At 38.2% G+C, this 26,446-nt stretch overlaps 2 protein-coding genes and 1 long non-coding RNA gene across 19 annotated transcripts in view; 2 read left to right on the forward strand and 1 right to left on the reverse strand.

Annotated features, from left to right (window-relative positions):
* LOC135168687 (uncharacterized) overlaps positions 1-2,097 on the reverse strand; it is a 30,279-nt gene extending 28,182 nt beyond the window's left edge. For 4 of the 5 annotated variants that reach the window (XR_010300085.1, XR_010300083.1, XR_010300084.1 and 1 more), the window contains exons 1-2: positions 1,890-2,097; positions 779-1,805 (exon numbers count right to left, since the gene is read on the reverse strand). This is a non-coding gene — a long non-coding RNA (uncharacterized LOC135168687). Of the gene's footprint in view, positions 1-460; positions 1,806-1,889 lie in introns of all 5 variants that reach the window. The other variant, XR_010300082.1, reaches the window with a different exon arrangement.
* Positions 1-4,576, forward strand: part of LOC135168684 (sodium-coupled monocarboxylate transporter 1) — a 42,532-nt gene extending 37,956 nt beyond the window's left edge. For all 10 annotated transcript variants that reach the window (XM_064133105.1, XM_064133109.1, XM_064133102.1 and 7 more), the window contains exons 4-6: positions 1,613-1,767; positions 2,091-2,231; positions 2,362-4,576. In XM_064133105.1, coding sequence (XP_063989175.1) covers positions 1,613-1,767; positions 2,091-2,231; positions 2,362-3,475 — 1,410 coding nt within the window. In that variant the 3' untranslated portion in view covers positions 3,476-4,576. The remainder of the gene's footprint in view (positions 1-1,612; positions 1,768-2,090; positions 2,232-2,361) is intronic.
* A 119-nt stretch (positions 4,577-4,695) lies between these two features.
* Positions 4,696-25,102, forward strand: LOC135168686 (putative aminopeptidase W07G4.4). 4 transcript variants are annotated; one of them, XM_064133113.1, is made up of 9 exons: positions 5,838-7,180; positions 8,693-8,807; positions 9,968-10,249; positions 13,667-13,775; positions 17,625-17,772; positions 18,278-18,630; positions 18,877-19,155; positions 20,424-20,663; positions 22,757-25,098. In XM_064133113.1, exons 2-9 carry the CDS (start codon positions 8,791-8,793, stop codon positions 23,156-23,158), a joined length of 1,830 nt encoding a protein of 609 aa, XP_063989183.1. In that variant the 5' UTR covers positions 5,838-7,180; positions 8,693-8,790; the 3' UTR covers positions 23,159-25,098. The 4 variants fall into 4 exon arrangements, with proteins under 4 accessions (XP_063989184.1, XP_063989182.1, XP_063989183.1 ...); XM_064133114.1 differs by lacking the exons at positions 5,838-7,180; positions 8,693-8,807; positions 22,757-25,098 and adding exons at positions 4,696-5,809; positions 20,838-21,775; XM_064133112.1 differs by lacking the exons at positions 5,838-7,180; positions 8,693-8,807 and adding an exon at positions 4,718-5,809 and having other exon boundaries at positions 22,757-25,102.
* The last annotated feature ends 1,344 nt before the right edge of the window (positions 25,103-26,446 follow it).

Raw genomic sequence — 26,446 nt, forward strand, 5'->3', positions numbered from 1 at the left:
GAATATTGGAAAATGAAGTATTTTAGAGGTCACTGACTGTTATAGTGTTTGATCAAAATTATAAGTCGGTGGTGAATTAAATACAAAGTGACGGTGAATGCAATTTAGTAGAAGAAATCAATCTTTGAACATTATAGAAATAAGAATTATTTATTTATTGGACTCCGGCTCAATAAATTAAATACGTTTTTAGCTTCTCGATTTGGGAAAGTTATAGCAATCGTCGGAAATCTCCCTACAATTTTTATCAAGCATTTTCCAGGAAATATGTTTGTATGTGTATAACAATGTGTGTTCTCAAAGTTTCGTTAACAATTTCTCAATAATGAAGGATTATCGCAGTGATCAATGACGGAATTGATATGTCTTCATGCCAATTAATGCTGATTCAATTTTAGAACAGATCGATTCAGTGATATTTCCGTTTTTTTTTTTTGAAAACCTCCAAATTTTCGCTTACTCTGATTTTTTTTGGAATCTGTGGTTCCGGGCTCGGTGATTATGGACCTGACAACGATTTAGTGGGATGCACTCTTGTCTATTTATTTACGACAATTCAAATGTTTAAACTTCGATTTTGCTGGTGAAATCAATTTCTGTTTTCATAGAGTACAATATTATTATTTTGATGACATTCTTTTCTAACGATTTTTATTGTATTCCTATGTGGAATAGGCGAATTGAAAAGTTCATAGTGCGGCGCCAACATGACATACCAACTTTGTCGCTCCCAAATTCGGGAACGAGTGATTAGCATTAAGAAGAGTAAACAACACACCTCTAGCTTCCAACAAATAACTACCCTGGATTTTGACTCAGACGTATTCTCACTTCAAAAATAATCTCCATACTGGATACAGAATATGGACATCAAAAAGACCCAGAACCAAAGACTTTTTTTGTTAGAACATGTCCCACGAGTGTTGTCAGCCCGAGGCACTAGAATTCTATCTCTCACTTGGTCTTGAGTTTTGACTAGAAGATAAAAAATATTAAATAACACATTAAGATAGGATATTTTTAGAATTTATGAGTATTCTTTCAACGTGTCCTAATGTTTTTAAACAATGGATACATATGTATACGTATGTTACATTAATTTAGGTAGCGCCATGAAGGCTTCAAAAACGTTGCACTGAATTTTTAACGGCGATGATTCATTCCTTATATTTTACGACGATGTTTATATTATTATGGGATACGTTTATGCTGTTAGTTTAGCAAACATTCGGTAAGAAATAAAAAAAAATCGTTTTTTCATTTCTCACTAAAAATTCCTTAATTTTACTTGATTTTCCCATAAAAACACAGATTTTCAGTCCCCAATTTCTGAAGACGAAAAATGCCGAAAATGTCTCAACAATAATGAAAAATACTGAATTATTGCAGCTTCATTAGGTGTACCACGAAGCTGAGATAATTATGAAAATGTTCGAATCTTTACCATTTAATCGTCAATACTCACTAATTTTAATACTCATTATTTTTTTTATTTCCTCATTAACAATTAGCAGAAAAAATTTATTTAAAGTACAACTTCCCAATCCATTACTTCCTCGTGACTTAAAAAAAAAGATTTTTATTAATAAGTATTTCTGGAATTTTGTTGCAGGGAGGCTTGAAAGCAGCTATACTTTCAGATGTGATACAAGGCCTAACAATGATTGGCGTATCTCTGGTGATTATTCTCCAAGGCGTCATTGACGTAGGAGGTCCTAGTACCGTTTTAAATGTGACTCATTCCCACGGACGGCTGGATTTTTTTGAGTAAGTTGACACATACCGTTATCTCAAGCATCTTGATACTATTGATTCAGTTGAAATAATGAATGAATGTATTTTTAATAAAAAAATAATTTTTCTTGAAACAAACCCAGACCATTACTCACCGTTGAATTAATAAAACATTCAATGGAAAATTTTCCATCATTACATAAAAAAAGTGAGATTTTTAGATAAACTTTTCATCATGATTTCTCCTAAGGCTGTTAGTTAAAGCCAAAAGTACTTGACATTCCCAGAAATGAAAACTCCTCCACCTTGAATTAAGTCGGAAAATGTATTCATCCCGACATTTCTCGTTGTTACAGTTTCAACATGGATCCAACAATTCGCGTTACAACAGTCTCAGCAACACTGGGACAATTGTTCATGTCCCTTTCCATATTTGGATGCCAACAAAACTTTGTACAACGGTATTGCAGCATGAGCAGTAAAAGTAAAGTCGTAAAGTAAGTGACCAACCAAATATAGAAAGAAAAAACAACTTGTAATTATCAATCAGTAAACGAGATCTATTATCTCCATTGACGCAAGCGAACTCTGATTTCAGATAAAAGACGATTTACTTTTTTCTTTCAGAACAATGATGGCAAATATGCCGGTGATTACAGTCCTATTTTCCCTATCCTGGGTCGTTGGAATGGTGATATACGCAAGTTACGTGGACTGTGATCCACTGAAATCGGGCTACATATCAAAATTCGACGAAATAGTCCCATTCTACGTTGAAGATAAACTATCATATCTTCCTGGTCTACTTGGTCTTGTAATGGCAACCCTCTTCAACAGTGCCCTCACTCTCGCTGTTTCTAATCTCAATTCCTTGGCAACCGTTACATTCGAGGACTTTCTCAGTCAGATACCAGCACTGAGTAATCTCAAAGACCGTCAACAGCTGCAGTTGATCAAACTACTGGGTGTTATATACGGTATACTGATAATAGGAGCTAGTTTCCTGGTTGGTATGTTGCCTGGTGTTATCGAATCATCGATGCTCATGACATCAGCAACATCAGGTCCCCTACTCGGTGTTTTTCTCCTGGCGATGTTGGTTCCTTGTGCTAATTGGAAGGGCGCTGCTATAGGAATGGTAGTTAGTCATCTTACGTCAATGTGGCTGACATTTGGACACTTGACAGTGACCGATGGGGCCAAGGCATTACCCCTGTCAATCGAAGGATGCATGAATGATACATTCTCGTCTCATCTGAGACCACCAACACCTGCAATCCTAAATACAACACCATCTACAACGCCACTTCTAGCATCCGCACCAAAAAATCCCCTTGAATTTGTCTACAGTATTACTTACATGTACTATGCACTTATAGGCAGCATGACAACTGTCTTTGTTGGCATAATCATCAGTCTACTGACAGCCAATCCCAAGGAGGACGCTTACGAGGAGCATTTACTTCATCCACTGTCTTTGAAACTGTCAAAGTGGTTACCAGGTACACCGAGACTCTACGCTGAATCCAGAAAACTTGGTGATGAACATGATGGTACAAATCCAGCTTTTGCAGCATCAATGACATCAGTGGAAAATGGGGATAAAATTTGTCCGCAACGTGATCCGGAAATTAATGGAAAGATACCGCAGGGTAGATACGAGTACATGAGAAAACTTAATGCACTTAAGGATGCATCTCTGGAAGTTACTCATGAGGTTGACAAAGGTACGAGACTCTGAGGTATTTAACGTTGGAGAGGGATTAATAGGACGATTTCAATGACATGAGACTAAGTGCAGTGATAATACTTGGGAGTTGATAAAGTTACGGTTAATTAATTAGAATGAAAGGCTTTTTGATGTGTAGATGTTTGTACATAGTAGATTACATTGTTAACTTAATCAACGTCAATGAGCTTTATTCATAGGTAAAAATGTATATTATGTATATTTTTTTATAATTATCAGAGTCAATCCAGTTGAATAACTTAATAATACGAAATATCAACAACTGGACAGTTGAAAATGCCAGGCTTAATTCGTGAACGGTACATTTTCGGAGCGTTTGTCGTTGCATTGTACAGTTAATGAGAAGACAATAGAATTATTATAATAATGCCAGTGCTGCAAAGTTTCTGGATGTATTCGCGTGACTGTGAGCGAACGAATGAGTGTTTATTCGCTGTTATCTGCCGAACAGCTGATTTAGACGTATTATTGCACTCTATTGAATTACAATGATTCAAGAATTGATCAGTAATTTAAAAATATTTCAGTTATAATGTTGGCAACGTTGTATTTACGTTGTGATTGAGTCAATCCATTCGTATCGAATTTATCGTATCGTGGGGTATATTTATTTGTATCGAGATTCGAACCACTGATATTCGTTTGATATACATATATGTAGTATGTTAATTAGATTTAACGGTGATGATGATTTGTGTGTTAAAAATAGTTTGTGAATTTTGTTTGTATGAACATTCGCGTTATGGTGACTTTTGGAATTAGTCGAATAGCCATTTTTCTCGTAGTTTTGAATTATCAGTTTTTTTTAATGATCAAATGCCCTTTGTGGCATGAAAGAGCGTAACATGGTATTGCGTAGGAATTAACAGTGGGGACAAATGCAACGGATGTTAATACTGATAATGCATCCGACTGGTGGATGGATGAGTGCATGAGAGGAGATATATTGCGTGACTGAACATTTCTGGGCTATGCATCAACAGCGATGAGAAAGTGTCAAAAACGTTTTTGTCCACTTTGTGCAAATTATTGCACTCGACGCACAATATACAATACGTACGCCAACGCGGGCGTGAACGTACATCCAATTAACACTGTGTACGATTATATAAAGCTCCAGCTACCTTTCACATCCCAATTATTGTGGGGAAAGGGGATAATGACATGTGTACAGGGATATAACAGGGGTGGGTGGTGGGGAGGGGAAAGGGGGCATTTTTTTACTATTGCGGAGAGGGGTGGACTCAATTTATTACGGAATTTTGATCGTGGGGAGGAAAGATTAATGGATTCTAGTGTTTTCTAGGGTATTAATGTCATACTTCATTCATGATTGGTTGATGGTACTCTGGTAGGGGCAATTCTAGTCACTAATTGAAGGAAAATTTCGGGTAACGAATATTATTTTTTGTCACTGCTGCTACTTTCAGCGCGCGTCGAAAAGAGCCTTTCCGGTTACTTGTAAATGAAACGTCAAAACTTGTAAACGAAAAGACTTTTCGTTTATTAGTAAATGAAAAATGGCATAGTTCACCACTCGCTGAACGTAACATCAGTAACAAAAAGTATAGTTCGGATACACGTGTGAGGGGGTGTTTTAACTCATGTGATTGGCAGCTCTCGGCTTTGCCTCGGGCCGTCAACTTCACACTTGTCACCACCCCGTCGTACTTGTATCGAAATATACTATTTCCCTGCTGATGTCCATTTTGAGGTTTTTTTCAGCCTATTTTTAGGAGGTCAGATGGCATTTGTTCATGTCGACGACGATCAGGTGTTCGCAGTACGTTAAAACCACTTTAATCGTACTGCCCCTGACGCGCTGTGATAATGCGCAATCTGAATCAAACCCTTTCCTCAAACCAAACAGAACGTAAAGTGAGTCGAGTTATAAAAAACAAACCGAAAACCATGTTTAAATATTTCATATAATTCATCGTAACGTTAAAATAAAAAGATCAAGTACTGAAATTTAATGAAGAGCGAAACAAACCAAAAAATAGAAATATGAATAGTTCAGTCTACTTTAAAGTATCAATAATGAAAAACTGCAAATTATTATGTGAATCTTTACTTTTATCAGTGTACCAATTGATGTTAAAACCCCTACCACTTCAACGTTTATTTTTTTTTACTGCACCGAAACTTATTTTGTTTTTACATTACAAAATAATTTTTCTTACATAAATTTCAAAAATACTGTTGGAGAGAATCCCCTCCCCCCCGAACTATGCCGCGGGGACTCCCCGGATTGCAGTCTCATGACATAAGACACTATTATTCAACCAGTGAGACAAGTTGTACTTCGGGATTTTGGCAGAAAAGGTGAGTTTGTGGTGATGGTCTGGTTATGGTTATAGTGTTGGACGGAAGAAAATGTAACAAGGCGAAGATTAGGTGAACGTTTAGCTTTTGTTGTTGGTACTAGTACATTCAGGTGGACATAAATGATCAAAGACTCCGGTGATTTCTACAGTGTGTTCACCGGAGCAGCTTTTTTTTACGATTTTCCTCTTTTTTCGATTCGTCCCTTCATTCCACGTAATCCTTGGAACGGATCTCGATTATCGGTCACGTACCGTTATCATTCGACTGCCGTCCAGACGAGAGATCGGATGATGGGTTAGAGTTTCGTGAAGTCGCTCCCGTTTCATCCGCAGTAGTGTACTTCAATGCCCATTTCGTACCGAAAAAAAATTAAGCTCACTGCAGTGGTGCTTGCAACTGGAAATGGGAATGGCTTCCAGGATGTTTCCCCCACTTTCCCCCTATCTATATTCATGTATCGGAAGGAGGGAGGGGATGGGGTTAAAGGGAGGATAAATGAGACTGCAAAAACCAGGGGCAGGGATCGAAGGGATGGGGAGCAATTGGGGAGAATAAGAAAGGAAAATCGTCTTTGGGTCATTGCCAAATTTCACTCTTTGAAACACCCCAAAGAACCAAATCGAATTTCTCTTTATTATTTAAATGAAATTTCTGGAAAATTGCCCAGTATATTCTCTCGCAGACTTGAGATCATATACTTTTTGAGGAGTATTTTGTCCGCAACCGGAGAAATATATAGGGAGGGCTGGGGCATAATGGGATATATAGAGGAAAGTCTTTTTATTTCATTTTTTCATTCATTTCTAAAGTTCCTATTTTTTAAATTGTGTTACATTCAGAGTTTTTATTTTGTATTTTTTTTATATTCGAGCTCTTCCGCGTTATAAACGTTTGATGCTGTGCATCTAACAAAGATTAAGTTCTTTATAGACAATGATATCAATATTGAATCATTTTTACGCCCCCTCTCTGCAACTAAATTCCTGGAAGAATTTCAATCGACCAGATAGATTTTCCTACTTTTGTCGAAAAAGACATAAAAAACTAACACAAAGTTTCGATTCTGATAGGACTTAACATTGATAAGTCAAGAGAAAAATTGAGAATGAATGGGAATGGAAGATAGCATGTGAAGAAAGGTCATGGAAGACACGATATGAGAAAATTTTCGTCTGAGAGAAAAAAAATATCACCTTATATTCTACGTCAGAGTTGAGATTAGCCTTGGGGAGATTACACCGATGAATATTACCCCGACAGATGGAATTCATTCGCCATCAGACATTCAAATCGTCTCTGCTAACCACCATTTTATTGAATAAATTAAAGTTCGACAGAGAGAGAGTTGACTTGTGTGGGTGAACTCAGGTAAGTCGAGAGCCCATTTATGACGCTGAAGGTCCTCCGTAAAAGGGAGCATTTTAGAGTCTTCGGTTGATGAAAATTGCTATAGAGTCACTTATTTTTGCACTGACACTGACTGACATGGGGTCCCTAAAAAACCAGGAAAAATTTCCTTCGCGACTGATTCCAAAACTGAAAAATCTTCCTCAGGCTAATCGTCATCGTAAAAATACTGTCGAATTGAAGTTTAATAAATGATGAGTAATTAATCGAGCGCAATAATCCTATTTATGACAGCCCACGCATTTAAATTAACTTTGCTACGAAAGGCATTTCCTAATTTCATTGATTAATATATTTAAGGCGGGAAATTCAAATAGGGCACGGGTAAGCGCATTCGGTCTCATTCCTCCGGAATAAAAATAGATTCAATTATGTCTATTTATTAATGCACGATTGATGCAACTTTGGTACGTAAACAATTAAAGTGTTGGAGATTTGTGAAATATTTAAATTGGACTGCACTGAAACAGAACATGAAAATCCAAAATTTTATATTCGTTTGAAAAGGAGTCATTATTCGCTTGAAATTATTTTATCGCATGCAATTCCGTTGATATCATTTACAATAAGGTTTCAAATCGCGGGAATGCGATACATTCAAATAAGTATTTAAATGTGATGAAATATTTGGAGAATCCAAAGGAATATAAGCTAGATTTGAACCCCCATGTGATTGAATCATAAGGTTTCTCTCTGAAGCCCTCAGAATCAACGATTAAAGCTGTTACGTTCCACAAATACGGGAATTTCCAATGAAATAAATGAACACAAAAACCAATTTTTTAATTAATTCAATTTTGTGGTTTACGACCAGCAATACATTGAGAGATTTTGATGTTTATCGCTCCGTTCCTGTTTCCCAGTTTCACCTCATTCTCTGAAATTTCACATTTTATTGTTTTTAAACCGTGAGAATATTTCAATATTCAATTGCATTAAAAGTAGAAAATAAACTGACTCAATCTAGAGTAGTATGATCTACTGACAAATGTGGCGGCCATAGGGACCCCACGTTGCTACTAGTATCAATTAAAACTCCCCATATATTTCGAGTCATAAAGGACTTATTTCGTAGTCATTATTGAAAAACACTGACTTTGTAAATCAAAAAATAATCCATCCGTTTTAGCACATTTTTCTCTGAGCGCACGATTTCCCCTATCAATAGCCTCTCGCTTTCATATTTTTACCTAAAAACGAACAATTTCCCTGTATTTAAATTCACGATTGAAATTTTTCTCAGTGAAATATTCGGTTGTATCTCTCATTATCCGTTTCATCTCGGTTATACCAATTCAATCATGAAATTAAATACGCAAAAGCGTGATAGGAGGATGATTTTAATTCAATTAAAATTGGAAAACACCCCGGACACTGTGTTACCATAGCAACAAAATTATTTTCACGCTTGAACTGTCGTTGAAATTGTTCACCGCCAATTTTTTCATTGGTTCTTTTCGGTGCCGTGGTTAGCCGCATCACTCCCAACCTCCCTCAACTCCAGAGATAAAACAAACCCAGTGAAAAGTACTTCACTGGAGCTGGGAAAAACCTCAACCCTCAGTTACAAGATGTCTGTGAATTCAAGGTGAGTAGCCCCTTTAACCGAGGAAAAATCGATAATAACCCTAAAGTCGACCACCAAAAGCCTTCGCCGCCCCTTATATTCCTCCGAAAAAGGGGGAAAAAATGGGTAATACTCTGAGGGCAAATCTTTGCCTTTTGGCTTCGACACAACGTTTCGACTTTCCCTCCTCAAATCCACTGCTCACCAGTCTCACTCTTTCCATGGCCATTGATCTTTTCCAATCCCCTGATTTACTTACACAGGATAAAATCCACCCGCGCGTTAACAAGAGACGAGGGAAAAAACCGGCGGAAAAACTTTCTCAAATAATTGATTTACCAATTGTATTTTATTTCCATTAAAGTCTCGATGGAGACGTTGAAAAAGTGATATTTTTTTCCATCGCATAGATTGTCAGAACATTCAAGTCGACATTTTACGGTACACTTCCTGGAAATTTTGAGTACATTTGATTTCTCAATAGCGTTCAGTGTCACGGTCTTGAAAATTGATGGTCAATTGTCTATGAAAATTCAGTTCGTTTCGAACAGTGTAGTAATCGAAGATTTATCAAATGTATGCTCCATTACAAGGATATGGTTATTCCATAAAAATTACGGAACTTGAGTTCGCTTTTTGCTTACAAATGAGATCGAGAAAATTTGCCTCACGACACCGGAAATTTTTACAAACAAAATTGGATAAAAATAGCGGAATGTGCAGAAAAAATTCGGTAGTATTTCCCTAGAATTCTGCTCCCCTAGATGTTACACATAAAAGTATTATATTCCATTAGAATGATTTGTAGTTAACTCAAACAAACATGTAGTTTATTCATACGAATTAAAAGAAAATATTCAACTATTTTCATTGGATAAGATCAATCGAATTCTTCTGTCAGACCCCATTCCCTCCATATTTTCCCACAATCATTTTTTTATTTTTATATATATAATTTTTCCTGTACCTGATCCTTGAGTTTCTCTTCATTAATCTTTTTATTATTCATTTCATCATTATCTATTCTATTTTTGTCGAGAGGGTGAGGGGAGAGACTGGCTCCGGGACACGCGAGTGATCGATTGTATTGGAAATGTTTGTATGAATCACACATCCCTATCATCAATCACGAGTAGTTCAGGATTTGGCCTAGTTGTTCAAACGAAACCGATTGATTTCAGATGGATTCCGTGCCGACTAAAGGTCGAGCCAAGTGTCTGCACACCGGACTACGATGGTATAATCCTGGTGTCAGGATGTCCGCCGGGGGTCGATGAGCCTGAGCCCTTCAAGACTGTTCTCTTCTGTGCTGCGCAGATTGACGATGCCCTTCAGGATATTGGCGCAGTTTTGCCCATCAATCTACCAGCGAGACGACTTATCTACAGTCCAACTGGACCACTCAATATGGACTATCACGATGTCAGAAGCTTTTCCGAGGCTGCTAGCAGGGGTATCCAGAGGTAATTACAGATCAGACTTGATCCCCCTTCTCGGGGAGCAAAGGAGTAGCATTTTTACTGTAAAGGAAAGCGATTCTTGCTTTTATTCCATTTTAAAAAAAGCATTTGATGAGAACCTTTTAGTTTTCCAAGTTTTCTGTTCTCAATTTCTACTGAATCATTAAATCCAAAAAGCCCGCTCATCCTTTTCACAGTCAATAATTCAGTATCATTCCATATTTAATTATTTCATACATAAAATTTTCTATTTGTATGAACGTCAAAGTAAACAAAAAATGTACAGACGAATTAATCTCATGAACTTCGATAAATTCCTCTCGTTTTAACTGAAATAATTCACCTCATAGTCAACAATCTGATCATTTTCTCCGGCCACCAACATTCTCATTCAACCACAAAATTTTCAACCCAAGATTATTTCCAGTAAAAAAACTTCGCAAAGCAGAAGCATGCGATTTCGCGAATTGTTTACAGAAAATAAAAGCTCCATAAACCCGGAAAATTTTTCATCGGATTCCAGCAGCGAGTCGTTATATATCCCTTAGATATCTCTGTCTCTCATATTTTTTCCGTTTCCTCTTCTGCACTTTTTTTTCTCCTCTCTTTCAGTCTTTTGAAGTAATAGCACAACCCATTTTCCTCTCTACTCAGTCAGCAGCCAGCATGCCGGCGGCATTTTCGTACCTCACAGTTGTGTATAACCATGTCTACTCACCGCAGAAACGCACACGGGCAAAAAATATATTTTAACTTGAGGTAGTCTTTAAGTATGAAAAAGCTTTTGATTCGTCCGCAAAAATTTTTCCGACGAAAAGCGTTGCAATGTGAGTGGAAGATTATGACGCCGACGATCAAGCTGCACGTGTCACCGTGAACTTTGATTTCTGATGGGGATTCGAACACATTTCATCACTGAGTAAAATCTTGAATTAATCACCGACCGAGTGATAAACTAGTACGTTAAGGATGCGGGCTCGAATCCCGGCGAAGAGGGTTAAAAATTTGTAGCGCTTTAATCTCAGAATTCCCCTGCCAAGCGATACTCTCGTCAAAGGGACGGCTCTAGCTCGGCAGATTTTTCTCTCAGGATGAGCTTTCCCTTCATTGCGTAGAAAAAAAATGGATTAAATAGTACATCTTATGGACTACAAGTATCTATTACTTCCGCAACAATTACTCAGCAATATATCAATATTGAATGTGGTATTGGGGGTCGGAGGGTGGGATGGGTACAAATTGTAAAAACCCGAAAGGCCACACGAATAGAAAATAAATATTGAATCAATCATCTCGAAAATATTAGCGAACCGTTCCGAAATGTTAACTCCAACAAATATCAATGAAGAATCCGTTTTACGTATTTTCGAAGTATATCGAGTCGGGTAAACTTCATTGATGTGCTTGTGCTTTCATATGTAGGACGAGACAGATTGCGCGCGCCGCGGATTGTCTTTGAATTTCCCGCCTTGAGGTTGATTCTTCTCAATGGTTCTTCTTTATATATAAGTAATGATCATTTGCGCACAAGGGTCACATGACCAAAAGATTTTTATTCTTTTGTTTTTCGTGATATTAATGTTGTTTCGCCCGCATTACCCCATGCAACTGTCGGCCATTTCCCATATTCCCATATTCAAGGACTAGAAACTCTATTAATATCTCCACGTGGGGTATTGTAACACTCGTAATTTAATCCCCTTCTTTTGAAATACGGAATGTTCCTGCGGATGCTATGGACCTCTCGTGGAGAATTTTTCAAGTCTCGATTGAGAAATTGACTAATTGGGAGCTGTAACAGATTTTCTATCGAGTTCTAAGCGGTAAATACTCAGGTGTAGCATATTGTGTTGATGGTTTTTAGCTTTAGAATGAAGAATTCATTATATCAATGGGAAGTTAAAGTTTTGGAATATTTCCTGAATACTTTCCAGATAATTAAGGGAAGATTGTATTCTACGACGAAGCAGAATGGTTCCCATACAATAGCTCTTTTGTCCAATTGAAATAGTTTTATTTTCTTTAATCTCAGAATTTATGCCTCGTGAAATTTCACTCGCTTTCAATGAATTACTTCTTATTAAATCTCTGAGACTAATGAACTCTTGAGAATTTTCAACATTTCATTAATACCCGCACAATACTTTTCTCATAAAATTTCTCCCCTGCAATTTCAACTAAAAATATCATAAATAATTATTATGTACTTTGCCGACTGGGTTAACGGTAATTTCGTGCACGCGGCTCCTTCAACGGTGAATGCGAGAATACGAATAAAGTGGTGAAAAGAATAGCAGGGGTAGGAGGCGGGTGAGGGGGTGGATGGGTCAGCGGAAACTACGGAAAGGGGGAAGGGTTGAGAGTGGAAAGAAACATGGAGCGGATAGGGTAACTTGTGTTCTCTCATTCAATTACAGAAATTGTTTTTCCGATCCTAGAAAGCTTTGGCGGAACCGCCATTCACGGGATAAGAGGATTTTACGGTTTTCCTGGTGTATTCGCCATTCTACCTCTGCATCTCCCAGGGGCATCGGCGAATGGTTATCACGATGAAAATTGAAAATTTCTTGTCTTTTGAATTGCATTAGCATAATGCGTTGACGGGAAATTGTAATTCTGCGGTGTTTTTTTATTTGCCGCTAAAGATTGGATGGAATTCGATCATTTTCGGGAGATTTGAGTGCAGTAATCTCGGCAATTAAACGCCTTTAGCTATTTTTTTTATTGCTACTCTTAACATTTCAAGTGTAGAATTTTACGCTAATGTAATGTACGTGATAAACATTACAATTATTTCTTTTTTTTACCTTCTTTACCGCGTGTCTCTTCCCATTAAACTGACATAATAACCGATAAAAGTGAAATAATACTACGAGAGCCAGAAATGAAATCACAAGTCGGAACAACAGTGTTTCCTCAACCCACATACGCGTCATATAAGCATTATAATAATTCTACATTTTTAGTAGAAGAATTCCCTGAAATTTCCATGAGATATATTGAAAATTTCAGGGAATTATTACAAACAACAGTCCGTACTAATTATTGTGTGGTGCACGGTGAGAAAAATTTAGGAGAAATTACTGTATCGTTTGATAATCGCACTGGGTTTCAACCATTCAAGGAAAATTACCGCACAACATTTTACAATTTAACCATTACGTGGTAAAAAATCATTGAACTTTTCAAAAACATCACCTGACAGTCACTTAATTTCTGTCGAAGCTTGAGATAATAAATACAAAGCAGTTAATAATTTTTACTAAATCATATGGTAATTTTCCCTCATCAACCGCAATTTCTAAACATTACGGGAATTTCTGTTGAATTTTTCTCCTGGTCTTAATTAATTTTTTAACAGTCTAAATCAGTTGAATTTTACGAGACTGATTAATCCCCCAGATTTATTCTTGTATATAGAGCACTAAAAGCTGGTGTGAGATGTCCAATGATCGTTCTACTTCCTGACTTACGTTTCGAGAACGTCGAGCTGGTCACCCTTCTTGGTGCACTGGAGGGTCTCTACGTTGTAAGTACCCACTCAAACAGTCTTCCATTTTATACCTTTCCCGACTCAACTGCCAACCATATACCTCTCGTCGATCGTCGCAGCGACTTCCCAGAATCATCTCGTCCTCTTTGGACTCCTCATTATGAGGGAATTTTCTCTGTTCAATCAAGGGCCAACTCCATTCTACCCAACCCAATGTCATCTCTCACTCTGATTCATTATATCAATTCATTAACTTAAATTCAGTAGCATGACGGAGGGTGGATGAGATTTTCATGTGACATAATTACTCTAATGACTGAAAGTCATGGGAGATTGAGTTGCACATATATATTTAGATCATGTGGTAAAATATATTCAGTCGTAAGCAGACGGAGGGTAACGCTCATATATTATTGCAATTTTGCAACTTAGAGTCTTGAAATTTGTACATAAAATTTATGCCCACTGTCGACCTAATACTAAATTCGTAACTAACGCTCCTTTAAATACTGATAAATTATTTCTATATACTGGAAGTCTGGTCCATTTGCAAATTCGTTTGCTGTAGAAAGAATACAGGAGACCCCCTCAATCTAGTTAACAGTTTGTTTCTTTGGATTTGGAAATTTAAGCAATATCTTGAGATACTGCTCCACATGAGCAGTCTGAATCATTTATATTTCCACCACAGTGTAGTAATGCCCCTAAATGGTAACCGTTTGCTCTAATACCCTTGAAACTGACAATGCATTCTCTGGGTAATTCACATTGCTTATACCAGGGGTGTGGAGATTGTCTATCGTATAAATCAAAGTAATTACCACTTTTTTTATGGTTTGTTGCTTGTGCTACAATTATGTTTCTTGTACTAAAGCATTCCTCGGTTTTTGAAATGATTTCAGTACTCAAAAATTATAGGGGGGAGATAATGTTTTTTTCAACACTTTTTGGACATATTCGCTCTTCCAAAATAATTATTAATTATAGGGGAATGGATTTACATGTGATGTATAACAGTTGTACTACTGAAATTCTTACTTTCTGCGATCTCGTCATTGGGAGGTGTCATTAATGAGATGAGGTTTTTTAGGAGCTTCTACTTTACCTCACCGGTCGATTTTGCCGAGCACACCCCCGTTACAGTCCACCCGAAAAAAAATAAAAAAATCAATTTTGAAACTGACTTTCTTATTCAGATGACATCTGAATTCTCGTCGATAGAACTCTTCATGAGTGATGGTATCGTCGATATATTCTCTGTTATAATTAGATCAGTATTTTAATTCGGGACATGCGTTATCGAAACGAATGATCTGTCATGATTCATGCGTATATTGTATCATTCAGTGACGTCTAGAAGCGATAACATTTAATCTCGCATGTGCTATCATGATGACAATCTGCGCACGTCCGCATGAGACATCGATTGTGCACATTTTTTTAAATTGAAGGTTATTTGATTTTATGCAACGACAAGAAGGAAAAATCCGGTATGGAATAATTTTTGACTGATGAAAATCTTCCAGAAAATTTCAGAATTGTCATCGAAAGATTTTGATGAATTTTGTCTACGATTTTTCACAATTTTTCATTTAGAAATACGTTTGGAAAAGTTTTATAGAAGTGATTTCCAACGCCAAATTCAGAGCATCTCCGGAAAAAATTGTACCCCGACCATCTGCCAAAGAATATTTTTGGATTATGAGAGAGATTTTCCAAAGATCTTTTCATGGTTCTACGAAAGATTTCTGGAAAAGCCTCGAAATGGGCATCACTTAGGAAAGCACATTATATTGAATACCATTACGGCCACGTCGCCGCTCAACTAAATGGTTCGGTAGTTATTTTTATATATTCATAAATAATGTAGACGGAATCGTAATCTATAAATAAATTAAGGGACGGACAGTCTGTTCCAAGATACAAGCGATGGTATCTTCTTTTTTCTGATCCAAAGGATCAGGAATGAACTTCAAAACGACAGTTGACCTTCTCCGGACACCGACGTCGGTGGCCGAAGCGTCAAGCACTAGCCTGTTGAAGTCAAAGTAGTTGATACTACGAAAAACGTGAACACAGACCACTAGGTACAACCAGAATGTCCAAACCATCAAGTCCCATAAATAGGTTGTTTAAATATACTTTTGCTGTACGACACAACTACAAAACTACACCTCACCACACATGTCAAAACAGACGGTAGCATTACCACAAATGGAGGTGTCAAGGCGTACAAATTTAGCGTTAGATAGCCAAACTCATTATTAAGAAGGAAATATAAGTAAGAGAACAATTACCGTGAGAATATATAGAAACTGAAAATAATCCCTAACAATGAAACAATGCGCAGCCTAGTGTGTGCAAGGTGATGAGTTCAAACTCCAACAAATGCGAATTTTTCACAACTTGAGGATTGACACTGTCGGTAGAGCAGTTACCTGTGGCGATATGAGTTTTTCCTGTGGTTTCCCATGCCAATTCCTGTATTCTAAAGGAGTGTGAATGCGATGCCGTGTAGGATCCACAGTCGTTTGCACAGGGATTGGCAGGGCCCATTAGCCGAAAAACGAGGGCAGAAAGGGTCGTAAACAAAAGGTACCTCTCCGGACCTCACAACACCCTTCAGATGGTTTACAATTCGGGGATTTCAAGGGAAAAACGTAACACTACTAACAAATATTGAGTTATTCTAACGGAATAATGCCATTCGGTAACAGTTACCAAACTTCGTTACCATCAACCAAATTTTTCTACCAGTGTATTCGTCCGCCCGCCGATTGCACACGAAAGAGAGGCGAGGATTTCATTGTAGAAGGTAACTTTGTGTTTCCAGCGGCAACTTTCAGCCCCGAGGGCTAAAGCCCAGCTTGAGCAAGTGGATGTAGCACAGGGCGTTAGATGAGTTTAAAGTGTATCCATACTCCCCTTGTACCTCGTACTATAAAGCTTGTGACGTATAGGACGAATCGACAGGGCCGGTGAGAGAGTTTGCCCGAATATCTATCTCATACACCTCAAACTGAGCCCATCCCTAACCCCTCCCCCAAGCCGCTCTTTACTCCTTTCCCTTCGATCCGCCGACCCCGGGAGGCAACGAATACCAAGCGTTCCTCGATCCTGTGGCGGCCGAGCAAGCGACCTAATTAGCGAAATACTCGAGCCATCGTCTGCTAGCTTCTTTGGTTCCTCTCTAACCTCCACGGCTCCCGAATTGATAGTGCGACCGGAGGGAGGGGGCCACAAGATGGGAAGTATCATTTTACGAATACCGTTGGCAACACCAGAAAATTCTTGTATCGTGTAAATGGAAATTTCGAGAATGAACAATATTTTCTGGAACGCGGGAGAATTGAAGGTGACATCAAACTTCTGTGGAACTTCATCAAACTAGATTTCATCGTCGTTGGGTGCCCTCTTCATGATATCAGTCGCTGAGTGTCTGGCGGATCGCTGGGTGGCTACTCGATGGTTAGTTGATTGAGCATCGATTGGAGGAGGGGGGTGACTGACTGACTTGATTGTTAATCGATGAATGGACAATGATTAATCAATCGATGGTCGAGTGCTGGTTGATAGCCGGAGGATTGTTCATCGATTGCCAATCGATGTTTGGTCGATAGCCAACAGAAGAGTCGATTTCTGCTCAATTGCCAATCGATTGTCTAGTGCTACTAGTTTGTCAGTCGATGGTCGATCATTATTCGATAGCGATTCAATTCTCTGTTGATCATGCAAGCAGAGATCGGCTAGTACTTGACTTCATGGATAACTCGATCCCGGTATCGACTGATCCGTCAGGGTTCATTGGAAAATTCTCGCGAATTGATTTGACGCCCAAGTTATACTCTTAGTATAATAGTTTTTTTTTCACTTCTCTCTGTTCAGCCTCTGGAGGTGAGGGAGAGCCATCCGACAAGATGCTACAAAGCCCATCAACTGGGAGTCTGGAGTACCATCTGCAGCCAGAAGCTTCAAGCCATCGTGAAACTAGCATCGGCACTCGAGAGTGGTAGATACGTCGCTAGGGATATCGGTGAGTATTCAAGGGGAATGAAACTCCATTTTTTTTGCCCCATTTATTTTTCTTTCATTTTCTTCAAACGTCATTTTATTACTACAACCGTGGTGTCCCAACGAGTTTGCGCGATAAAGTTTTTTCGAGTGCTGGTGTAGGAAAAGAAAAGATGAAAAGAAAAAAAACACACACCCACACACACACACACAACTCGCCGAGGGAGGGGGATGACTTCAATTGAGAAAACGAGTGAGCGTCAGAGTTTGTTCGTTTGTCGAATGGAAAGAATGGAGTATGAGGGGAAAAACGGGTGGAGATGAAAAAGTGCCATCCTGGCTTCCTCGTCCTAATTGAGAATGGAATCGACAGAGCTACAGAGTTGCCTCTCTCGTTGCCATCGCTCTTTTTATTTTCCTTTCAATTTGAAAAAAGAATAAAAAAAAGTGGCTGGGAGGGTGCGGCGACCGGCGTGCTTTATCTATCATCGACAGGAGAGTTAATAAGGCAATTTATTGACCCCCAGGTGGTGCAGATCCTGAGCGAATGACACCAGCCAGAGTGGAGGAGTACATAGCCGAACTATTTCATGGTACAAACGTAAACGTTCAAGTCATCAGTGATGAGGATACACTTCTCCAGGAGTATCCTCTCTTCGCAACGGTAAACCGCGCTGCTTCTGTTGTACCACGTCACCGTGGTAGAGTCATATTTCTCACTTACGAGCCACAGAATCCTGCTTGTGTATTAGAGACCCTTCTACTTGTGGGTAAAGGTGTTACGTATGATACCGGTGGTGCTGATATCAAGATTGAGGGAGGTATGATTGGAATGTCGAGGGATAAGTGTGGTGCTGCTGCATGTGCTGGCTTTATGCAGGTTATTTTCATACTTTATCCAAAGAAAGGAAAAAATACTTGAATCAAATATATTATTATATTTATTTAAAGGATAAAATATAGTTCATTCAGGTACATTTTCTTTTCCGTATCAATATTTATCTTCTTCACTTACAATTTTTATCGTTATGCCATTTCTCTTCTCTTAATATCCAGTATTTTTCACTTTACGACATTCTTCTTATCGCAACTGTAGCTAAGGGAGATAATAAAAAATTTGATATAGGTGGTGAATCTCCTTCAACCACCGACAGTCAAGGTCGTTGTGGCGTTGTGTGTTGTACGAAATAGCATTGGGGAGAATTGTTATGTTGCCGATGAGGTGATAACTGGAAAATCCGGTAGAAGAGTTAGAATCGTTAACAGCGATGCTGAAGGAAGAATGGCCATGGCTGATGCCCTTTTTCACATCAAAGAGATGGCCCTTTGCTCGGTTAATCCTCACATATTAACCGTTGCCACATTAACTGGTCATGCCAAACTTGCTGCTGGGGCTGGTTATTCAGTGAGTTTACAAGTCATTTTATCCCTTAAACTAAGCTCAACTTGTTGATGAATTGTTGTCGGGTTTTATACGTCTTCGGGGCTTTAAAGTTTCAACGCAACTTTTGGTAAAGGAATTTTCAATATTTACCATAATTTCATTGGGGGCTTTCTACAGACGCGGGAGAATTCATTAGAATGTGATGTATAAGGGAGACTTATACCTCATTCTATTTTGCGCACCGAGTCGTAACTTATTTCACCATTTGTCTGAAAGTCTAGTAATTTATTAAACCACCTGTGCTCTTCGGAGAGCCCTCCGGAACGTTTGCGCCAATTAATTTTGAGACGAGTAGTTTTACCCAGAATTTTACTCATGCTCTTTACCTCTTTTTCATTTGATCATTTAATTTTTGGTCGATTTCCTTTATATATTACGAATATTATTCATTTTTTATCGACCGTGGTTTATTCTCAATATTAGCTGACGGACTACGATAATATAGTATGATTATGATTATATGACCAGGATGGATGTGATTTTGATGATACTGAAGTTGAATTATTTTAGAGGATTAATTAAAAATTTAAATGCCAGAAGATTTTTCATTTTTTTTGCACAAGTTTTTCCGCAAAGCCAAGCAAAATGGGACACACCGGTAAAATAGACTACAAGTAGAAATGCGTCTTTGACTCATTTCCAGCCATTTTTTTGACTAAAAAATGTTGGATGCAGTCTAAAAGTGTCCTAAGGTTTTTTTACTGATCGTTTTAAACGTTGATTAACGAGTTTTGATAATATTTTACCTGTTCTCAGACAAAAAAAAGCGATCATGACTTTGACAAAAAAGTATTTTTTTATCATTCTGTGATGTTATGAAAAATCTTTTTAAATGTTGCTCCCAAAGTTCGATAACTTCTTCCAATAAATATATAACTTAGGGAGATAATTTGTTATCTCCTTCCTCAACCTTCATTTTACCGAAATCCGATCGATGATTTATTACACGAGCCGCAGCGAAAAAAAACTTTTTTTCTGCTGCAGCAGATCATCAAATATAAGATAAAAGTAGACCATTTACCATCAAAGGTCATTCACCATAAACTCTGCCTCATCCTCGAATTGATAGATAACTACCTCGAATAACCGAGAAATTGAAGAGAAAGATATCTTTCATGAGGATTTGTGGTTACCCCAAATAATCATTCTCTCTCAATGTCATCTCTTGAACGTTCACCAAGAAGAGAGAGGTAATTTTGTCCAACATTTATGATCGTTATCTCTGGCAGATTGTAATGGACAATGCGGTAGCAAGACAGTCGAGTAATGCTGAGAAACTCCAGGCATCCGGTGAGACTATGGGCGATCCATTTGAAATATCGAGAATACGTCGTGAGGATTTTAGATTTCACGAGGGTCGTGCCGAGGGCGACGACGTCAGACAAGCAGCAAATGTACTCAGTACGAAACTTGAGCGCGGCCATCAGGGCCCAGCTGCTTTTCTCATAATGGCTTCCGGCTTAGACAAGGTAAACAGCAGTAGGTCAAAAGTCTGTTTCGTTACCATTTAAGTAAAAACATTTGTCAAACTAGAAAATGGTACCCTAACTATACGCTAGTTCAGGAAAGACTATTTCCATTTTATTGAAAGTCCTAGTGACCTGCACTGTGTAAATGTTAACGTTGAAACTCTGTACATTTAGCACGGGTTAGGGGCTGACAGGCCTTTGAGATACAGCCATTTGGACATCCATGCGAGTGCACGTCGATTACCTGATCAACCTAGTGCTACACCAGTACTGGCGCTTGCTAAACGTTTCCTAATTGACGAAAAGGCTCTCTAAACACCTCAACGTCAAATCAATCGATTATTACCATTGTTTAGTGTTGACTCATAATGTTCCCTCCATTAGTTTATCAACCAATTCCATCCCTTTTGTCTATATAATGCTGAGACTCTCCCTGAATACAGTCGATAGACTGTCACTATCGATATATTTAGATGATTTTCGCTGATAAACGTGCCCACGTGTATATTGTAAAGGTCGATAATTAGGTAATTGCATTGGAGCCATGAACAAGATGATTCAGTGATTGAACACTCGTATTGTATATACAATATTTTAAGATATTTAGTTGGTTCTCATAAACGAAGTTCCCCACCATCTGTGAGAATATTGTCCATTCCACCAGTCGACAACCTTATGTCGTTAGTCCGGCAATGCCCCATTGATCCCTCAAATCCCTACTTTGGGACTTCTATCAATACTCCAACTCCTAGACAACCTCCTCCTAATACAGAGAACGTCAACCCCTCGAGGTCAAGCTCACCCAATCACCCACTTTGGGCCCTTCACCTTCCACCTCTCTCCTTTCCACCCCATTTACCGATATTTTACACCCCAACGACTCTCCTTGTAAGACCATCCATAATTAGGTGTGAGTGAGAAAATGATTGTGAAGATAAAGAGATAAAAAGATGAGTCAACTAAGAGTGCGTCAGTTGTGGATTGGACTTGGGGGTGGACAGGTCGTGGATGCAGACGGAGGGTGCCTTTTGTGAACAGTAAACAATCGTGTTAATTTAATTAAATATATACGTCCAAGGTCTTCTATTAAATAAATATCCTGTTCCTAATGATTTCAATTTTACATTCTTCACAAAAAACGAAGATAGATCATGATCTTCATGGAACGAGATAATACTCCAAAAAAAATCCACAAGACTTTAACCCGTTGGAGTATTCACATTACTGCAGATTATAGACTCGAATAGTCTTCAAGCCCATAAACTCTTCCCAGAAACTTACAAATTACCCAGTTTCACTGTTTTCATGAGATGACCTACCAACACTTCACAAGTCGCCCATAAAACCAAATAAATAACCACCTCGAATAGCCATAAAATGTACCATCCCTCCCATAATTGCAATCCACTACTTACCAACTCGATATCCCCAAAGAATAATCTCCATCTCATAATATCACATTGGAACATCCCCCCATAAAGTCCTTATTTCCTCAGTGTTTAATTACCCAAGTTCCCTCGTGCCGCGGAATTAAACGTGTTTGGATAGACGCCTCACATCGTAAATTCACTCACATTGAAATCCAGGTCATTACGGGTTTTGGTACAGTGCAAGGGGCGGGGGGAGGGGGCTGACGTTGCTAAATTTTACGAGCCCTCGAGTATAAAAGCTTGCGCAAAACCCATACAAGAAGCCTTCAGGAGTACCAATACATCCTGTCTCCATTCACAATCTATCCTAGTTTTATACCTTCAGTTGAAAGCTATCTTCCCTAGTACAGCCAAACAACAAACATCCCCCTGATCCGTAGTGGTTATTTCACACCCATCGTCCATCGATATTCTACTCCAACGAATTTACGTTTATAGGCTGAGACGAGCTCTCACATTTATTGGTCATATCGGCATGTCTTCACGAGGACAACCAATGATTTTTTTTTATCTCCACCCCTACCATAATTCCCTTTACGATTATGCCTTCACGATTTTACAACCAAATATCATTGATATGAAATATTTGGCTTTTATAGTCTTACCAACATTTAACCATCAACCCATAATCCATTGAGATACCTTTATCCTCTGATATTTCAGCATGGTGCCTGTAGCTGTACACCCTTAAAGTATACACACATTGGAATTGGTTCACATCTATCATCGTGCCATGCTCTTGAAATACCATACACCGGAAATCCTGTACTAGCGATGTCATATTGCTATATCATCCAGGGCAAGTGTTTGACAATGCGAAATGATCCATCCGATGATATGCAATATGTGTGTGAGATTGACTGCAAACCCGTTGGCATTGCACCACAGCCTTGTGGGATGATTGGAGATTCGGGGAGAAATCCCTGTATCGTGCCTTGCACACCTACCGCTGGTGAAAATACGTGCCAATATCCGGGGGATGACGGTAGTGGCTATAAAGCGCCGCCTGAACAACTTATTGTTGAGCCTGCTTGTCTACCCAATACCAAGAGGAATAAATTCTGATGGCTGGGAGGGGGGCTTAAGTGGATGAGGTAACGGATATAACAGACGATGTTGTGTTTGTGTGATGAATAAAGGGCAAGTTATCAATGGTTGGAAAGTAGATGAGTATTCTGCTCATTTTTCAATTTATTTATTACCGACGGGTGGCAATAAGACATCCTTGCTGACAGTCGGTAATGTAGACTTTGATTTACCGGAAGACGGTTCTTTATAATCAAAACAGATTTTCTAGGTTATCGATAATGTCAGTTTATCTGCTTCCTCGCTGAAACAGTCTCAACGTGTAATCCATAGTTGTTGAGGATTTCGTTTTATTCCTTCCGCAAAAGTGCATGCGAAAAATATGTCGATGTATTCAACAATTTCAGACGCAAAATAACTCAAGTTTATACATTTATGGGTTTATATTCATGGATGTATAGCCGCCAACCAGATGGAATTATCAAATCATGTATAATTCAAATGTTCCTTGGGAAAACTTTTTTTATGGGAATTCCAGTGACATAATATTGACCTCTGGTGATATACGAGACTGTGGTTGAGGGAAGAACCTGGCCACCAAAGGTAAACTTTCTTTTCGAGGGACACCCTTTCGATAATAAGCCCCCTGTTGTTGAAAATGGTGAAAAAAACCGCAAACACCAAAGAGAGTACTAAAATTTTATGGCACAAGGTATGGTGGCGATCGCCGGCTTGTTGGGAGAAACAAAAAGGTTTTCGATGAATTTGGAAAGACCCGATAGTGCCCCCTGTGTAACAACCCGAGTCCTGTGAACTCTTCGAACGTGAACATCGGCCCTCCTTTTCTGCCAGACGGGTAATGCATCCCGCCTCGTTTACGTTGATTGAGTATTGGAAAAAGGTGTGAAGAAAAAATTAAATTCAAATTTATCTTGAGGTTTGGTAATCGAGAAACAATTGCCTTTATACAATTTTTCATCCTGACATTGTGGCAGAAAATTGCAAGAAATTATTTTCATTTTTAACGAAGGCCTTCAGCCAACTATTTACATTTTGTTTAGATAATTATTATTAATATGTGTACGTAATAATAATTGGTAAATTGCAGGAAATGTAATGAAAATTCCCAACAAAACATTGAAATTTCGATGAATTTTGTCATTTTCACTCGAGTCATGTGTTTTTTGCTGACATTTAACGATAAAAATTCTTTCAGAGCTCATACGTCTGGCAATTAACAAATGCCAACGTAATGAATTAACGCACCCTCAAAATTTCGCAATAATATTGTTCGTAGGGTTTAGTCCAAGAAAACACGTATAAATGATAAAACTAATTACCAAAAAAAATGAATTCTAGAAAAATGATAATGATATTTATTTATTTTTACGAATCCAATTAGACCTTTCAAGAAAATTTCCGCATTATGCAATCCTCTGTAATAAAATCAATAGTTAAACCAAACGAACTGAGAAGTTGAAAGGGCTGGCGACAGACATATTAATAGAATGTCAATTGCTGATCAGATGTAGAACAGGTAAATAGACATAATAGTGACTTCAAGACGTGAAGTTGAGCGTGACTGGGTTGTAAATCTTTGCTGAGTTTATTATGACTCTGGGTGAATACAGGCGAAGTACACGCGATTCATGCATGTCGAGCACTTGCTGATCATAAATGGTAGCATGCGTTAACACAACATCAATATCGAGAAATTTTATGGCGAAGGGGGATTAATTCAGGGGGGAAATACAGTAGCTTCAGGTTTCAAAAGGTATAAAGAGGATTGTCTTTTCAATACTGAAAGCCTATATCATATTTTCCACGTATTCAATTATGTCAGAGAATTCTTTATCTGTTGAATACCGCATTTCTCCAGTCGGCTCATCACTAAATAAATAATCTTCATTAAGATTTTTGTGGTGTAAAATATTTGCGCCATATTTTCCTTAATTAAAAAACTTCTGTGACGTTTTGTGTCACCGTTTTATTTTGCTAAGGTATCATATAATACAATAGTGTGCCATTGTTGTAGTTTGAATTAAAAATAAAGCTGAATCACTTTAACCCACTCATTAATAGTTGAAGAAACTTTGTTTGCAATAAGCATTTTGTTTTTATAAAATCGTTTGACGTGTTCTCGAAGGATTTCCAAAATCATTGAAATTTAGCCTTAATTATTTAAAGACTTTGTGTTGTGAATGAAGAGTTTTTCCATTTCATTATTCGTAAAAATTGATTGACGAGAAAGGCCATTTACGAACATGGCGGAGGAAAATTATGTTCGTCATTCGACCGAAAGCAACTTTTCTGACTTGTGTGATTGCATTCCTCGGCTTCGCCTCGGTCTGCAACTCTCTCAGTCGTCAGCAATGTTAATGTTAAGTGCTTAAAGCGAAATTCTATAGACGAGAAATCACTTCACGCATGATGTGTGACCCCTGTACGTACTGCAGCCACAAAAACAACTACTTCAGCATCATAGCCGTCTCGCAAAGTGAATTTGGAAGATATCATGACCTTATGACAATAAATAGACGTATACGGATACGCACTTATTACTCACGTGCCTAAAAACTGATCCTTTTTGCACTTGTTATATTATATCAATAGCGAAGGGTACAGCGGTTTACGTCAATATTTTAGTCCTGGAATGAGTGTAATGACTTTTTTTGGAACAAATAAACCGACGCGAGGAAGAGTTCAGGTCAGGTACATTGAGTTGAGATCAGAAATTGATCCGCCCGTAGTCATATTTCATCTGATCAGATCGGTCCTCATCAGAAATTGATCAGGTTTTGATCCAGTAAATATTTTTATAAACAATGACAGCAGCACTGAGCAGATCTTGACCAGAACCTGATGAAAGAGACACGATCTCACTCGGAAGTCAAGCAGTCGGAAATCATTCTGATCCAAATTTGGTCATATTCCCCTGCCTTTACTCAGAAACCACACGGAGAGAAAATTTCCTGCGAAATTCCATGCCTGTTGCATAATCTGCCAGTTAAAACTGTATTCAGTCAAAATTACGGAACACTTATACACTTTTTCCTGAAAGTTCACTGACAAAGTGCGTAATTGTGAGTGAATATGGTTTTAACTGGCAGATAACGAAACAGGCACAAAATTCCTTCCAGCTGATCCCTTTTTTGCTTTACTATGATCGTCTAACTCTAAATTGATTGGGATCTGATGTGAGATTAATTTATGGATCAGTGCTTTTCGTCAGAAGTGAATTCTCAATGATTTCATCAAATCCGGATTAATTTCATCTAATCAAATTCTGACGGAAAAAAGCGTTACACAATTGATCAGAGTCTGAGC

The sequence above is a fragment of the Diachasmimorpha longicaudata genome, chromosome 13 (genome assembly GCF_034640455.1).
Source record: "Diachasmimorpha longicaudata isolate KC_UGA_2023 chromosome 13, iyDiaLong2, whole genome shotgun sequence".
Classification (NCBI taxonomy): domain Eukaryota; kingdom Metazoa; phylum Arthropoda; class Insecta; order Hymenoptera; family Braconidae; genus Diachasmimorpha; species Diachasmimorpha longicaudata.